The 17,090-nt window shown below is 40.0% G+C and overlaps 1 protein-coding gene across 1 annotated transcript in view; it reads left to right on the top strand.

Annotated features, from left to right (window-relative positions):
- The first annotated feature begins 11,431 nt into the window (after positions 1-11,431).
- The window catches only part of TMEM30A (transmembrane protein 30A), a 38,588-nt gene continuing 32,929 nt past the window's right edge, over positions 11,432-17,090 (top strand). Inside the window, exon 1 of the mRNA XM_019929304.3 lies at positions 11,432-11,685. Within this exon, the coding sequence (XP_019784863.1) occupies positions 11,449-11,685 (237 nt within the window). The 5' untranslated portion in view covers positions 11,432-11,448. The remainder of the gene's footprint in view (positions 11,686-17,090) is intronic.

Here is a 17,090-nt window from a genome sequence, read left to right as displayed (position 1 = left end):
GCTTTGTCCATCAACATTCAGATATTTCCCACTGCATTCCGCTGTCATTCTAAAGGGGGATTACTCGGTAGAGCGAACGCTCCTGAGGTTTTCCAGCAGTCCTCAGCCAGCCTCTACAGGGGCAGTTGGGTAATGGTTTCAGCAGAGTGTGCTGGGGGTGACTGTGGGGTTGTGCTCTGATCTCTTTTATTTGTCAGCCTTGTGCCGGAAATGGTGGTCCATTGCCATAGCCGATCCGAATGTATCTTTGCCTTACTGGGGACAAAGGAATGGGTTTCTCCTATTATTTAAAGATACACATATCCAAAAAGCAGGCAAGGCTGATGTCTACCCAAAGATGCCTTCCACAGGAAAGCTGCAGATGTTAGGGGTCTTGCCCATAATCGCAGCTCTTTGGCTTCTCTTCTTGAAGGAGGGGTGCCCTTTGGGGCACACGGTTTAAGAGCACTGTTATTTCATGACTTCCTGGGAGAAGGGGTCTCAGGCTTTCCATCATATACGTTCAAATGGATTATTGCCTTTGAGTCCTGGGCTAGAGTCACTTTTAGTGAGGATAGGCTTTTCCCCCAGGGAGAGAAACCGGAGCAACTTCTCTGGGCCCCATGTTTGCTGGCAATAGGGCACACTGCACCAAACTCTTTTCTTTCTCTGAATGTCATTAAAGTCTGCTTTTGGAATTTGTATTCAATGAATCCCAAGGAACGTATGAAAAAGGTCAAACACTGAGGTCTGTCTTCAGCTGGGGCAACCCTAGTGACTGCATGGTCCCAGGCACAGCAACCTGATCCACAGATGATGGTAAGAACCCAGTTCCCTGCAGTTCCCAGATCATTATTTTTTTTAAAGGTAATCAGTCCTCCTTTAGTTTTCCCTGGCATTATTTCCAACATCTCTTTCAGAGATAAGTATCTCTAAGGATAAAATAATTTTCTTCTTTCTCTTCAGGAGTCCATTTGTCCCATTCTGCCTTATATTGACCGGCATTGGTGTAAAACGCTGTCTCCCTAGTTTGACTGTAAGCTTCTCAGAGGCAGGACTTGCATATTCCTCACAGTGAATAGAATATACTGGATAAACGTTTGCAAAAGGCAATATAATCCCTTCTTCCAGCTGCTCTCTCCTAATCTTCACAGAAGTTTTCCATGACCATAAACACATACTCAGTGTTGGTCTTTCTGACTCTTACTCCCATTTCTTTCTCCTCCTTGAGAACAAGGTATATGCATAGTCAAAATGGCAGGGTGGGGGCTTCCCTGGTGGCGCAGTGGTTGAGAGTTCGCCTGCCGATGCAGAGGACACGGGTTCGTGCCCCGGTCCGGGAAGATCCCACATGCCGCGGAGCGGCTGGGCCCGTGAGCCATGGCCGCTGAGCCTGCGCGTCCGGAGCCTGTGCTCTGCAACGGGAGAGGCCACGGCAGTGAGAGGCCCGCGTACAGCAAAAAAAAAAAAAAAAAAAATGGCAGGGTGTTTTATAGGCACTTAATTATTGACTCCTAATCCCAAAGGGTTGCTCCTTTAGCAGGGTGTTCTGTGCCGGATCTTCCTCAGCAAACTGACCTGCCTGGTGATTCCACCCCTGCAGAAGCCCCTGGACCCACTGAAGGTTTCAGATGCAGAGTATCTGGATTTAACAAGAGAAAACTCTCAGTAATCACTGATTCTAAGGGAAGATATGCTCTGTGCAAGGACAAAGGGCCCTCATCTTATCAGATCACCAGACGGTCTGTGCTATCATAACAAGAGAGTTGTGGTCAGTCATTTTTGATTCACAGAGAGGCCAAGCACCGTTCCCACATAGAGCACTGGTGCACGTAGGCAGTGGGACGAATGGACCACATAAGCTAACAAACTGGGCATCTCCCAGAAGTGGAAGGAGCCAGAGATCTCTGTTTCTAGGGCAATGGCAATCTGCTAAGATCTTGCTTGAGAAAAAGAACATGATCAGCCAGGGTATATGGTTTTGCAAATTATTAATAATAAGTGTAGTATAAGGTTCAACTTTCTCTACGTCCCTTTTAATTTTGATTCTTTTCTCTCCTGGATAGAGAACCACAATATCACTTAGACCTTAGAACCAATTTCCTCACAATTTAGCTTTTGACATCATAAAGAGGATAAGGTGTGGTACCTCCCCAGACCATTTATAAGTCCCTGTGTACACATTTTATATGGCACTGACCTCATTATATTTCAGTTGTTTGTTAGCAAATTTGTCTTTCTCATGGAGTTAAGGAAAGTTTCTTTTCTCCATGGCCCCTCCCCTTTTAAAAATAATTTCACTGTTACACATGTGTCAGTTGGCTGTCAAACAAGAAATTGCAACATTGTATTTGAAAGGAAGACCTTATCTATAATTGATGGTACCTGTAGTAGATAAATGATGGAAAACTATGTGCCATGGTATGTAATCGACTGAGGTTCTATACAGCGGAAGTTATGAAGTCTGAGGTCTCATTGGAGTTATGTTCTTTCATTTAAAGAAAGTGTGGAATTACGAGAAATGAAACCTTATTTCCTTCCCAAAACAAAGTTCTTAGACTGTCTACTAAGGAATTTTGGTGTCATTATCTTTCCTCTAATGAGATTAACCATTAAAATATCTTGCTTGATTTGTATTTCTGATTACTGACTGTGGTTATTTGTGAACTTGCAAAATCTTCATCACAACACCAATGACCTCAGGCTAATCAGAGAATCTCAGTGTGAGAACAAAAGGATTTTCTTAAAAGCCTAACTGAAAAAGTTTAATAAATACACTACATAAAAATCAGGAGAAGGTCAACTTTAAAATTAATTTGGATCAATCTCTGATGCAATAAATACAAGAAATCAAATTTATTATACAGTAGATGAAAAATTAATCAATAGTCAATCTAAGAAAAAAATGGTAAATTTTATTTGAGCCAATCTGAGGATTATAACCTGGGAGGCAATCTTTTAGAAAACTCTGAGGACTGTTCCATCTGTTAGAGGTCAAAGTACAGTCATATAAGTTTTTGAGACAAAGGGTTATATGTCAAATGATGTACAGTACTGCCAGTTTATACAATCCAGATCTGCTCGTACAAAGGGAGTAGTGGATCATTCTGACCTTTTACAAGATTAAGAGGGAAGCTTATTTCCTAAGGAAGTCTGATTAATGCAGATGCACAACACACACTGAAGGGGAGGGAGGAGGCCCAGACAGGCAGAGAAAAATTTTATGTTCAAATTTTTCTTGTCTTGCCATAAAATATGAATTTTATTTCATCAATTTCCCCCCCCCCCCTTTTTTTTTTTCTTTTTGCGGTACGCGGGCCTCTCACTGTTGTGGCCTCTCCCGTTGCGGAGCACAGGCTCCGGACGCGCAGGCTCAGCGGCCATGGCTCACGGGCCCAGCCGCTCCGCGGCATGTGGGATCTTCCCGGACCGGGGCACGACTCTGCGTCCCCTGCATCGGCAGGCGGACTCTCAACCACTGCGCCACCAGGGAAGCCCAATTTCCCCTTTTTGATCATTAATCTTTTGATGGAAAGCATTAGGTGATCAAACATTTGGTCCCTTGATGCCAGGATGGTTACTTTCATGCTCTGGGTCTATCATGCCCCTTGATGTTGGGTCTTAATAGCCTGGTTCTTTCTTTCCTTTTAGGGGGTTGTACTAGTAAGATGTCTGGCAAGAACTAATAATAAATTCCAAGTTGTCCAATAGGACTTATGCCAATTTTACCTCATATGTGCGTTTTGCATGTTCATTAATTTATTGAGAACCGTGGATGTGATCAGTAGTTTCAAGTTGTCTAGATATCATTACCTTAGTAGAAGTAGGTAATATACAGCACAAAAGGGGCAAGAAGCTGCCAATTTATAAGTTACACAAACTGTAATCAAAATTGCCAGTAGAAGTAATGATGTCATTACGTACATGTTTAAGCCAAGATCCTTCTAAATCAAACCATTTTCCTAATCTTCCCCTAAAATGGGAAGAGGATCATTCAGAGCAGAAATTTGATTCTTCATATGTATCATAAGATGAGTTACATCAGAAGACAGATCAGATATAAAAACGCAAGAGGGAAGAGATATGGGAACATATGTGTATGTATAACTGATTCACTTTGTTATAAAGCAGAAACTAACACACCATTGTAAAGCAATTATACTCCAATAAAGGTGTTAGACAAACAAACAAAAAAACAAAACCCTAAAATTCTGTATGCATTATATCACAAGTTCCCCCTTGGGAAGCAGTTAGAATATCAAGGACTATGTGATTTTGTAAGACCACTTTCCTCATTATGGAGACTTCAGAACTGAGTAAGCTATTGGCTTGATGACTATCATTTAAAGTTTGCTCAGTAAATTTTGTTAAAACTACTATGTGATTAATGATATCTTCTATTCCAAGTAAAGAAATGAATACACTGGCCAAATGGTCATGCCATTGGAAAACTGATTGAAACCCAGCATGCTCACATTAAAAGCAGATTGACAGGGGCTGTTTCCAAGACTACACACAGGTGATCTTGAGCCCAAAAGAAACCAACTGTGCATCTTCCCAACCAACCTGGGGAGAGCCACGGCCATAAACTTGTTCCACAAATCCATTGGTCCCATTAGAGCCACCCAATATTTAATATCTAACGAAAAGGAGTATTTATGGCCAGGTTCAGAGGAGGTGTCATTAAGTTGGCCAGGTAAGAAGATCCCACTTGGTAATATTGGCAGTAATGGTAGCTTGCATGGTTTCTTTCTTTTAAAATAAAATTTCTAAGGACCATCCAATTAGAGCTTTGGAGAGGAGAAAACTACCAAGGTAATCTAGGAGTACTGGAAGTAGGTAATTGGCCACAAACCCAGCAACTAGATTAATTTTTTGAAACTTGCAAATGAGTGAGCCCAAGGAATAAATACATTTGGTTCATAAGCAAAGTACAGTCCTGGTCCAGTATCTTGGGTCAGCTGTCTACTTCAGATGTCATCTTCATCTCATCCTGGTCTGGTAGTGCTGGTCTAAGTTAGTCAAAGTTGGGTGTCAGAAATAGGATTGCAGTTTATTCAGGAAACAAGGCCTAATATGGCCTCCTCCAACTTGGCTGTAAAGAGCCCTTTATCTGATGTCTTTTCCAGTATGCATAATCTTCTGGTTGTAGGTCATGGGGCATCTGATCTTCATCCAAAGATAGATTACTCTGATAAGCTTCAGAAACAAACTTCACAGTAATGCAACATAGAAACAAGGAGTTTATTGGCAGTAAGTTATTTATTGGTAGTAAACTTCATAGTAATGCAACATAGAAACAAGGAGTTTATTGGTAGCAAGTTATTTATTGGTAGTAAATATAAAAAACCCTCGAAGACCTAGAATTTAATGTCCACTGAAACCTAATTTTTTTCTCTCTAAAATTATCGTTATTTCTATCAAACATAGCCAAATTAAGACTAATTTATTTGCAAAATAAGTCTGGTTTCAATAAATTTGGCCTAATTATTTACACAAGTGCAATTGATCATATAGGCTCTTTTAAGTTGGCTGTGCTGGAAATTTTTATAAGGAATCTCAAATTAAACTTTTAAAAGGCATCAAGGCCGGGAAATCCATGTCAAGGGCTTGCCATCAGATTCTGCCTGCAACATCTATAAACTCCAGTGTATTCCTCTCTTCTCAAGGTCCCCAAAATATCTCAAGATTCCTGCACCTGCCAGGAGGTAGCCTTTCTTATCCACCTGATAAGGCTGCTGGGAACCTAAGAGTCTCCAATTTCTGGAGGTAGAGAGAAAAGATAAATGTTACAATTCTACTTATAAAGGTATAATTTACCAAATTGCTATGTTATAATTATAGCTTGAGGGGAAGGGTTTCCTTATATCTGGAAAACACAGATTAAACACCAGTAATATTTCAGATAAAAAAACAAAAAAAATTATAACCATATTCATCAGCTCCCTCAGTCTTATGTAAGTAATCCCTGATCTTAATATTCTGTTAAGAGTTTTATGAAGCCATCAGCTTTTCCATTAGAATTTTTTAATTTCTTACCCAGTTTAGCAGTATGATCTAAAAGTTATCAGAAGCCTGTATTTGTCAAAAAGTCCTTTATATGAATCTTCTTGAAGACAAAGCATTTCTTTTGCAAAAGCATTAGAGTACATCAATAACTATCTATAAATGACAAAAGACTTAAAAAGGCAAGGTTAAAGATCTGATTACAATGCAGTTGACAAAGAAAGCTGGTTATTGTTGAGGCAAACAACATTTAGATAATAACTAGAATTATTACAGGTAACATTTTACTAGGACGTAGTCAACTTTTAGAAATTTCATATAATCTCTAGGACATTCATAATAATGACATTTACCCATACAATATAACCTAAGAAGGTTTATTAGCACTCATTGGACAATGTTTGTCATGTAATTTAACATACCAAATAAGTCCAATTAGTTTAATATCATTCCTTGGTAAGGAGAGAAAACAATTCTCTTGAGATGTTCCAGGGGCCCTTTAGAAAGCATCAAAGGTAGCTAGAGGTCAAACAAATTTCAATTAGAATTTGATCTTTGGGAAGTTTCAAAAATATCAAAAAGGTTTCAAAACACTTAGTCAAATAAGATCATAGGTCATTGTGGATCAATACTTATTCGCTTAACCAAAGTAACAATAAAAGATTTCAAAAGCTAATAAAGTTATAACACATAACTTAAAAGGTAAAGAAACTTTACAATCTGCTATCAATCTGTCATCTCATTTACATTCGATTTACTTAAAAGATTCATCATTCAAGTTATTTTTCTTGTTGACAAATATTGTAACAGGAATACTAAGATCTTATTTGACTTCTGGTAAACCTAGCTAGGTACAATAAAAGTATTATACTTAATGTTGATGACTCTAAAGACATGTCTGTATTAATTAAACTGACAACTTAAACTTGTTTTCATGCATTAATCATTAATCTTAGATATTGTGATCTTGAAGTTCATTTGGGTTAGTTTTTTTTAATATTTGAGTATATAAGCACTTAATTTTCTTCAAGCCAATTAAATAGAGCTCTTTTACAAATTAATTCTGGCAATACTACACATCTACAACACACACACACAGATAATGATGTGCAGGTGAAATAAAGTTAGGTGGGTAAAGCAGCTACTATGATGGCAGAGCACAGGAGATGGAAAGGCACTGGAAGGATATCAAGGAATCTAGAAAAGTCATTTCATCTACTTGGACCTCATCTGAAAAGGTAAGTTTTAGATTAAAAATCTAAGGACGTTTTCAGTTCTACAAGGGTTGCCAAACCTCCCAAACTCAGACTTGGGCATCCGACGTGCAGCCAAAACCAACCACTGAGACACTGGTGTGTGTGGATAGAGGAAGGTTTATTCCATTTAGCCGAAGTGAGAAGACTAGAGAGCAAGACCTCTCAGCTCCATCTTAACAAAGAAGCTAAAGTGGGGAGTTTTATGCAGTTAGGGGGCAAGAGAGAGGAGGCTTCAGGGAACTGACGGGGAAATCTTTCTTCAGTCTCAGAAAACACCTGGTGCAGCCAGACTTCTGGGCGGCAGCAGCTGGTCATACCTTCCTTAAGGTCATTCGTTTCTTCTGCAACACAAACTCATAAATTCTCCTTGTGACCCTGGAGTTATCTCCTCCTGCCTGACCAAGAAATAGTACTTCAGCATCTAAAAATTATATCGTGAGAACAAGTGGTGCTGGGCAGGGAGCAGGCGGTCAACATGTGTGAGCCAACAAGGCCTCATCAGAATTTAAATTGTTTGATTCCAGTTGCTAAAATGTTAAAGGGTACTAAAATCACAAGGGGCCCGGACACACAGGTCTATATTTCAGTCAACATGGACTTTTTATAAGAAAAAAAGAGACAAGGAGTTAAATCATCTTTCCTATGAACAAACAGTACTAAAGAAAAAGGAAACAGAGCTTCCCTGGTGGCGCAGTGGTTGAGAGTCCGCCTGCCGATGCAGGGGACACGGGTTCGTGCCCCGGTCCGGGAAGCCATGGCCGCTGAGCCTGCGCGTCCGGAGCCTGTGCTCCGCAACGGGAGAGGTCACGACAGTGAGAGGCCCACGTACCGCAAATAAATAAATAAATAAAAAGAAAAAAAAGAAAAAGTAAACAGTATATCAGAAAACATATATCATGATCACTCAGATCACTAGAACAACAATAAAAACCTGAAAGCAAAATAATTGACCATTCTCACAGAATGCTGGAACGGCAAACCACCTAAGGAACCATCACACGTAGTGGGTATAATGATGTAGGCAGAAATGGGGAGAGAAAACTTGCCGTATGCTTTATATTTTTGCATTATGCCTGATGTTGTTTATATACATTTACCAGTCAACGGAACTTAGCAAAACGCTTCTCCATTAACTTTGCTAGGTGAACGTTTTCCACTTGTGCCTGAGGTTGAAATTTACATAGATCAAAACAACATACAGACATACTTATGTTACCAGTGCTGTGCTAAGAATTTGAGAGATGATGACATCACATAAGCAAGTGAGTTATCTGCCAGATAAAGAGTAGATTGACTCACCTCCTGAGACTTGAAGTCATTTTGAAAATACATTTAATTATAAATTATGAGGCCCAAACACTCTTTTAGTTCCCCTTCCCTTAGCTCACCTTCCAAAAGGAGTAACTATAGACAAAGCCTTAAAGAAAATAAATGTTGGGTACTTTTTTCAAATGATGTGACTTCCTCTCTGCTCTGGATTTCAAAGATGCCAATTTAATGTGGGTTATATATAATTAAAAAAATGTTTTTACAAATATATACTTATTGCAGAAATTTTGGAAAATACAAGATTGCAAAGTAGAGAATAAACATTCTCCAGCTGGTCACTGGAGGTTACCACTATTTACTTTTTAGTTGGGCTTTATACTACATACCTATGCTACTTTGGTATTATGATTTAGTCACTTTTCGTATCATGAGTATTTCCTTGGGTCATTAAATACTTGGTAGTTTTAAAGTGTCTGCACAGAATCTTATTTTATAATAATGCTATACTTTGTTGAGGTTTTTTGAATTATCCAAAGTAAAATAAAGAGCTGGCTATTGAAAATTGGCAGCTGTGTAGCAGTTGAATAATAATAATAACGGCTGGTTAGCCGTTAAGGTGGCGTGTTGCAGTGCAGAGTGCTCGGCTGTTTCCTGTTTTCTCCTGATTGCTCGTGTGTAAAGATGCCTTGTCGAGCAGAAGCAAATGGCTGTCCAGTTTATTAAAATGCCTGACAGCTGCACTTCCAGTCACCTGGGCCTTGAATATAAATAACGGAGCATACAGAGAGCACATCTAGCGATGATAAATACACCTTTTATTTTTCTTCCTCTCCCCCCCCCAAAATGGTAAATCTGATCATCTTCACATATGAACTTAAAATATGGAAAATGTTGAGGAAGCAAACAGATGGCTTGTAACTTTTTAGGTACTTATAATATGGTGTATCTTCCTGCTCATGAATATTCTGTACTATAACCATTGTTTCTGTAGTTTAATTAAAATGTTTTCCTGGTGTTAGCTTTAAAAAAAAAAAAGTAAAATAAAGAGCTACAGCTTATTACAAAAGACGTCTTAACGACCTGAAAAGACATTTTTCCAAAGAAGACATACAGATGGCCAACTGGCACATGAAAAGATGTTCAACATTGTGAATCATCAGAGAAATGCATATCAAAACCACAATGAGCTATCACCTCACACCTGTCAGAATGGCTATCATCAAAAAGACCACAAATAACAAATGTTGGCAAGGATGTGGAGAAAAGGGAAGCTTCCTGCACTGTTAGTGGAAACATAAACTGGTGCATCCACGGTGGAAAACAGCATGGAGGTTTCTCAAAAAATTAAAAACAGATATACGATATGACCCAACAATTCCACTCCTGGGTATATATCTCCCCAAAATGAAAACACTAATTTGAAAAGATACATGCACCCCTGATGTGCATAGCAGCGTTATTTACAATTATGTACCAAGCTGTAGACACAACCTAAGTATCCATCAACACATGAATGGATAAAGAAGAGGTGGTATATATAAAATGGAATACTACTCAGCCATAAAAAAGAATGGAATTTTACCATTTACAACAACATGGATGGACTTGGAGGGTATGTTGCTAATTAAAATAAGTCAGACAAAGACAATACTGCGTAATATTGCTTATATGTTGAACTTAAACGATAAAACAAACTATAGTGAATATAACAAAAAGAAACAGACTCACAGATCGCATAGAAAACAAACTAGTTTGTTACCAGTGGGGAGAGGGAAAGGGGGACGGGCAAGGTAGGGATATGGGATTAAAAGGTACAAACTACTATGTATAAATAAGCTACAAGGTTACACTGTACAGCACAGGGAATATAGCCAATATTTTATAACTATAAATGGAGCTTAACCTTTAAAACTGTGATTCACTATGTTGTACACTCGAAACTTATATATCGCAAATAAAGAAAAAAAGACTTCTTAAATCAATGTGCAAAAGATAAACGTGGACTCAGAAAAGACGGTACAAAGTAACTTGGAGACTATTAATGGCGGAAAAACAAGCGAGAACAGCTCAATCTCAGCCAAGATAACAGGGTTAACCAAGTCAGATGATTTATTCTTGAGGACAAAAGGGTCACCCATAATGCATCTCACTTAATATTTACATTTGTTCCTTGTGTGGAGATTTATTTTTTGAATTAGAAAAAGTCGTGGTTTTACAACTCAAGCAAATACTGCCGATCCCACGAGCCTCTGGCTCTCATGCTGTGGCCTTTTCAATGCTCCGATCCCCTTCCGAAAGGGCTTCGAGGTGAAACAAAAAGCTGTCTGGCACCGGAGCCACCCGCTCCTGGGCTAACGGGTGTGGCCCGGGTCGGCCGGGTCTGACCCGCCACCCGGAACGGCAGTCGCCACGATACCAAAGAAGCCGGCAGGTGTGTGCGAACCGAAGCTTCCGCGAGCGGAGCGAAGACGCGCCTGTGGCGCAATGGCCGAGGCCTCTTCGACCCACCCAGCCGGGGCCTCGCAGGCGCCAACGCAGCTTCACGCTCTGGGGACAGAGGCCCTTACTTCGTCGTCACAGGGCCAATGATCAGCGGGCTTCCGCCTTCTCCCTCCCCCTTCTACCCTCCTCCCTTTTCCCCTCCCCTCGTCCCTCAGGCCTCTCCTTCCTTCCTCTCTCCCTCCCTCTGGCGTGCCCAGCCGAGTCCCGCTTCCGGTCGGCGGCTGTCTGCGGAAGGGTGTCCCGCCTCTTCCGCCTTTACAGCCGAGGCGGCGGCGGCGGCGGCGGCGGCGGCGGCGGCGGCGGCGGCGGCGGCGGCGGCGGCGGCGGCGGCGGCGGGGCGGCGGCGCGTCTTCTGTCGGGGTCAGCAGGCGGGTCAGCTGGCGGGTCAGCTGGGCGGTCCACCTGCGCGTCGCGGAGCCGCGCCCGGGGGGGGTCGATGGCGATGAACTACAACGCGAAGGATGAAGTGGATGGTGGGCCCCCGTGTGCTCCCGGGGGCACCGCTAAGAACCGGAGACCGGATAACACGGCCTTCAAACAGCAACGGCTGCCGGCTTGGCAGCCCATTCTTACCGCCGGCACGGTGCTCCCCACCTTCTTCATCATCGGCCTCATCTTCATCCCCATTGGCATCGGCATCTTCGTCACCTCCAACAACATCCGCGAGATCGAGGTGAGCGGACGGGAGGCAGCGGCGGTGGGAGTTGGCGCCGCCGGGGAGCGAGGTCCCCCCGCCGACCCCACTCCTTCCTCGGGTCCCGGGGCTTGACAGGCGGGCCCCGCCCTCCCCCACCTTCTCTCTTCCTCAGTTTCCACTTTCTCTTCCTACGGGTTTTCTGAATTTGCAGTTTTGCCCGCCCTTCCTCTCGCTGTTTACCGGGTTAGAGAGGGAATGAATGTTTAATGCAGAGTGTGGGTCGGGGGAAGAGCGCCCCTTTCCTGGGCGGTGTGTGTGGTTTTAACCTCCAACGGTGGTGGAAAAAAGAAGCAAAGAAAAAGAGAAGTGGAAAGAAGTTATGTGGAGATAAAACGCCAGGAGAGTTGACACGGCCAGAGTGTCATTACCTGTGTGGGGATTATCCCGGGACACGGAGATTAACACCTTGGCCATTGTTGGGGAAAAGACCCAGAGTCTTAGAGGCATTGATGATTTTTATGTCAAGAAGGTGTCATGTTACCAGATCACATATTAGGACGTGTGACCGAGGTGTGTACAGTACCTTTTGAGTTAATAGATGCTTTTAGTTATAGGGCATGAGGTAAAAGGTAACCTGAAACTTCAATTCCGGTTTTGCCTTTAGGCTACATTGATTAATAACCATGCCCTACATTCGCCCTAGTTTTTTTTTTTTCCCCAAACTTAAAACAAAAAAAAAGAAGAAAAAGAGTCAACGACCGTAACACAGAGAATAATTTGTGAATTGTCTACTGAATATTTTACTTTTATAAGACGTGTTAGAGAAACTTGGGGAAGCGTCTTGACTTTTGTCAGAGAAACAATCAGTATCTTCATCCATCTGCAGTGGTGAACATAGGTTGATACAGGTTGTAAATACTTTGTGTAGATGTCCAATATTAAACATCTGCTCATCCACTTTTCTTGAATATCTGAGAAATATTTTTATCTGTTCGAAAGGGGAGGAGCTGGTACAATGTTCTCTTGATTGCTTCTGTTCTATCAGATTGTGTCATTTTTTTCCCCTCTAATTTTATTAAATACTTAAAAATTATGCATACTTTTTAATAGGGCTTTCAGAGCAATTTTATTTCAGCTACAGAAATAGGCATACTTTCCAGTTTAATTCACAGTGTTACCTGTAAAAGCAAAATCGTTATATTTTTTAATTGTACAGTGCTCATTTCTGTGTTAATAATAGTAATAAGAATTGTACAATATCTATAGCCTAGTTTTTAAATCTTTTACTAAAAACTCATTTTCAGTTTAATAACTAAAGAAAGTAACACGGTATTTATTTTTCAGCATAAAGTTTTGTTTTATCATTTTTATCTCCTAGTAGTCCTTCAAATGTAGTACTTCTTGTTCTCCCAACTGTACGAGGACCACACATATCAGGATGTGAGCGAAGTGGTGTAATACAAGGACTATGGGCTCTAGGCAGGAGTCAGGCAGAGCTGGGTTTAAATTCCAGCTCAGCCACTAACCAGCTCAGTTTATTGGAAAACATAATCTCTCTGAGCCTCCGTTTCCTCACCTGTAAAATCGGTAAATAATGCCTATCTTGTGAAATGTGAGAATTAGAAACAATATAGATAATATTCCTGGCACTAAGTTTGTACAATAGTTACTGTTATTGTGATGACCCCGAATCAGGAGATGAGAAATGGAGTCAGAGGGGTTGGTATTTGCTAGTAAGCTAGAAGAGTATTGTAAAATTGAGACAGAAACCAAACCCAGATGTCTTGATTTTCAGTCTTAAGCTTTCACGCTACACTAGGACCCTTACTGCAATGTTAGTAGTTAAGTAGAAGAAAATTTAACATTAGAAATTTCATCATCTTATTTAAACTTCTTAGGTTTTTTTTTTTTTTTAAGATTTTTCTAATGTGGACCATTTTTAAAGTCTCCATTGAGTTTGTTACTATATTGCTTCTGTTTTCCATTTTGGTTTTTTGGCCACGAGGCATGTGGGATCTTAACTCCTCCACTAGGTATTGAACCCGCACCCCCTGCATAAGAAGGTAAAGTCTTAACCACTGGACTGCCAGGGAAGTCCTTGAAACTTCTTAGGATATTAAGATGAAAGTAGCGATAGTTTGGAATTTTATATGATGAGTATTTACTAAATTATCAGAACTCACCTATAGATATTTACTATACTATGAAGATAAATGTTTACTTTCTTTAACACTTTCGGATTCTGAAATAAAATACAGTTCTTCACACCAAGTAGTTGGTGAAATGGAAATTTCTTTTTAAAAAAACATTTTTTAAATTAATTTTTATTGGAGTATAGTTGCTTTACAGTGTTGTATTAGTTTCTGCTGTACAGCAAAGTAAATCAGCTATACGTATACATATATCCCCTCTTTTTTGGATTTCCTTCCCATTTAGGTCACCACAGAGCACTGAGTAGGAAATATCTTAAATAGTTCTCATGTATATAATTCTGATTTCAAGTTGCCTGAAGAGTCTTCTGCAGCTTGATCTAGTTAGAAGGGCACTAAAGTTAAGAGTCAAGGCATCAGAGTTGAAGTCCCAACTTTTACTCCCTAGTTTGTGATCTTAGGCATATTTCTGAGTCTCGATTTTCATTTTACTTGAAGAGCCAAAAGATTCAGACTAGGTGGTCTCTAAGAGGCTGTTCAACTCTAATATTCTGTGACTTCCAACTTTAATGTGATTTAAAGAAAAATGCTGCATATTCAAATTGTATCACCTTTGGAACCAGAGGAAATGAAAATTAGGAATGATTAGGAATTTTGTACCAATGCTCACATACAGTTATGCAAATAGAATAAATTTTTAAAAATTTGTTGATTATGTGGAGAATTGGTTCAGAGTTGGGTGTGGAGTTATTAGAAAAACCTAGGGAGCTTTCCCAAAACACACATGCGTGTTTCCGACTGCTGTCCACCCTTTGTCAGCCACTAGTTTAGTAATAAAATATGTTGAGGGTTATTAAAAGTAAATGTGTAACGAGAAGTTCTTGGCAACATTCACTTCCATACTATAAGTTGCTCACAGCTCTTTGCCTCATTATTGAAAATTTTAAGAACTTGTATTGTTGTATTATCAGTACATCAAATTACTAGGCCAAAGGAGACTTTCCCAATCAGAATGCTTTTTTTTTTTACTTTATTATTTATTTGTTTTTATTTTTGGCTGTGTTGGGTCTTTGTTCTGTGCGCGGGCTTTCTCTAGTTGCAGCGAGTGGTGCGCGGGCTTCTCATTGTCGTGGCTTCTCTTGTTGCAGAGCACAGGCTGTAGAGCACAGGCTCAGTAGTTGTGGCGCACGGGCTTAGTTGCTCCGCGGCATGTGGGAATCTTCCCGGGCCAGGGATCAAACCCATGTCCCCTGCATTGGCAGGCAGAGTCCCACCCACTGCGCCACCAGGGAGGAAGCCCCCAGAATGCTTTTGTAATATAGCTTGAAGTGCTAAGATCAGAAATCCAGACTTTTTAGGTAGAGAAATCAGAGGGTCTTCATCCTTTTCCCAGAAATTTTATACTAAAAAATTACTACTCTTGTAAAGCATGTTGGACTCTCCTAAAAAGGGAGTAAAAAAGGTATTTAAAAATTTTAATGCTTATATTTGGAAGAATATCTCCTCCCCCCATTAGGTGTATATATCTCGTTTAGTTGGTTTTTAGATTTTCCATAATCTAATAAAGTTATTAGAAAACAAAAGTTAATTTTATCATTCATAAGAAAATATTTAATATCTCGTTAAGACTAAGACTTAATATCTTCATTTATTATTAGCAGCAAGGAATGAATATTTTCTGTAATTTGGCAATTGTAGGAGTCAGGCACTTCTTTCTACCATATAGGTAGTGTTTTTCTAGTTGAGGGCCCTTGTTGGTGAGGCAGAGATATTAATTGAATGGGGCTAACTTGAAACAGGTAGGAGATATTCTTAATTTTTGCAATTTCACACATTTATCTGTGTGAAGTTATATAGTTGTAAATGTTTTTTTAAATTAACTTATTTTTGGCTGCATTGGGTCTTCGTTGCTGCGTGCGGGCTTTCTCTAGTTGCAGCTAGCGGGGGCTATTCTGCTGCGGTGCGCGGGCTTCTCTTGTTGCAGAGCACGGGCTCTAGGCACGTGGGCTCTGTAGTTGTGGCACGTCGGCTCAGTAGTTGTGGCTCGCGGGCTCTAGAGCTCAGGCTCAGTAGTTGTGGCGCACGGGCTTAGTTGCTCTGCGGCATGTGGGATCTTCCCGGACCAGGCCTCGAACCTGTGTCCCCTGCATTGTCAGGTGGATTCTTAACCACTGCACCACCTATATAGGAAGTCCTATATAGCTGTAAATTAATGGTTAGGATCAGATGAGGACGTTATTCTGAGTGATATTCAGTATAAACTTAAAACTAAACATTTACTTCAAATTAATATTGCCAAAGTGTTCAACATACATTTTCGTCAAATTTTAGTGGATTAGGCACTAAAAATTAGGCAAGTGTAAAGATTTTAATAGTCAAATGAATTGCAGTTGCTTAGAAGTTGACTTAGAAGTTGACTCTTGGAAATTAAGAGGTTTGTGGTGTTAGTGTTATCATTTGTTTCTCACGTAACTTTAGTACTTAGGGCAAGGCACGGCAAAGTAAGTATGGCTAGCCAGACCATTTTTGTGAAGCCCAGGAACTGAGAATGGTTTTACAGATGAACATTTGCTATTGAGTTTGATGATAGGGAACATTAACTTTGAACTCCGATAATGCGAAATGTTACCCCCCCAAAAGAATTTTATTCTTACTAGTAGACCTGTGTTACCAGAAAATTGTACACAATTGTTATTATATGTTGAATTTCGTCAATAAAAGTGTGTGCAAATTTGTTTTCTCTCTGTTATATAAGAACCTACAAATATCCTCTTGGTTTGCAAAGCCTAAAATATTTACTTTCTGGCTCCTTACAGAAAAGACATTCCTACCCTTGACTTAGAGTTTTAAAGAGACATACTGGCAAATTTAGCAGTTGTTACAAAAATAGCAGTGTTTAACTTATACATTCTGATCCTCAATAATCTTTTCAAGGTAAGTGTAGAGATTACTGGTAATTGCTTGTGTTCTACCTTCTTTGTACAAATAGATGTAGAATACCTTGGCTGAATTTACCATTAACCTTGGCGCAGGTAATATTCTTCATTTCTTTGTCACAGTCAGATAAAGTTGAAGGAACTAAAGAAAATTGTTTTTGAAATTTTTAATGACCTCTGTCTTCATTAGAGCCTCTAGAAAGGACAAATAATTCTTTTTTATTTTTATCTTTTATTTTTTAATTTTTATCTTTTAAAGATAAATTCTTTAGTGTGGAATCAGTTCAAAGGGGTACTTAAAAATGCCATTTTTAATTTAATCTAATTAATACTTAAAATGATTTACCTTATTACT

This window comes from Tursiops truncatus, chromosome 12, assembly GCF_011762595.2.
Source record: "Tursiops truncatus isolate mTurTru1 chromosome 12, mTurTru1.mat.Y, whole genome shotgun sequence".
NCBI lineage: Eukaryota > Metazoa > Chordata > Mammalia > Artiodactyla > Delphinidae > Tursiops > Tursiops truncatus.
This window is presented reverse-complemented; position numbering and strand designations above follow the sequence as displayed.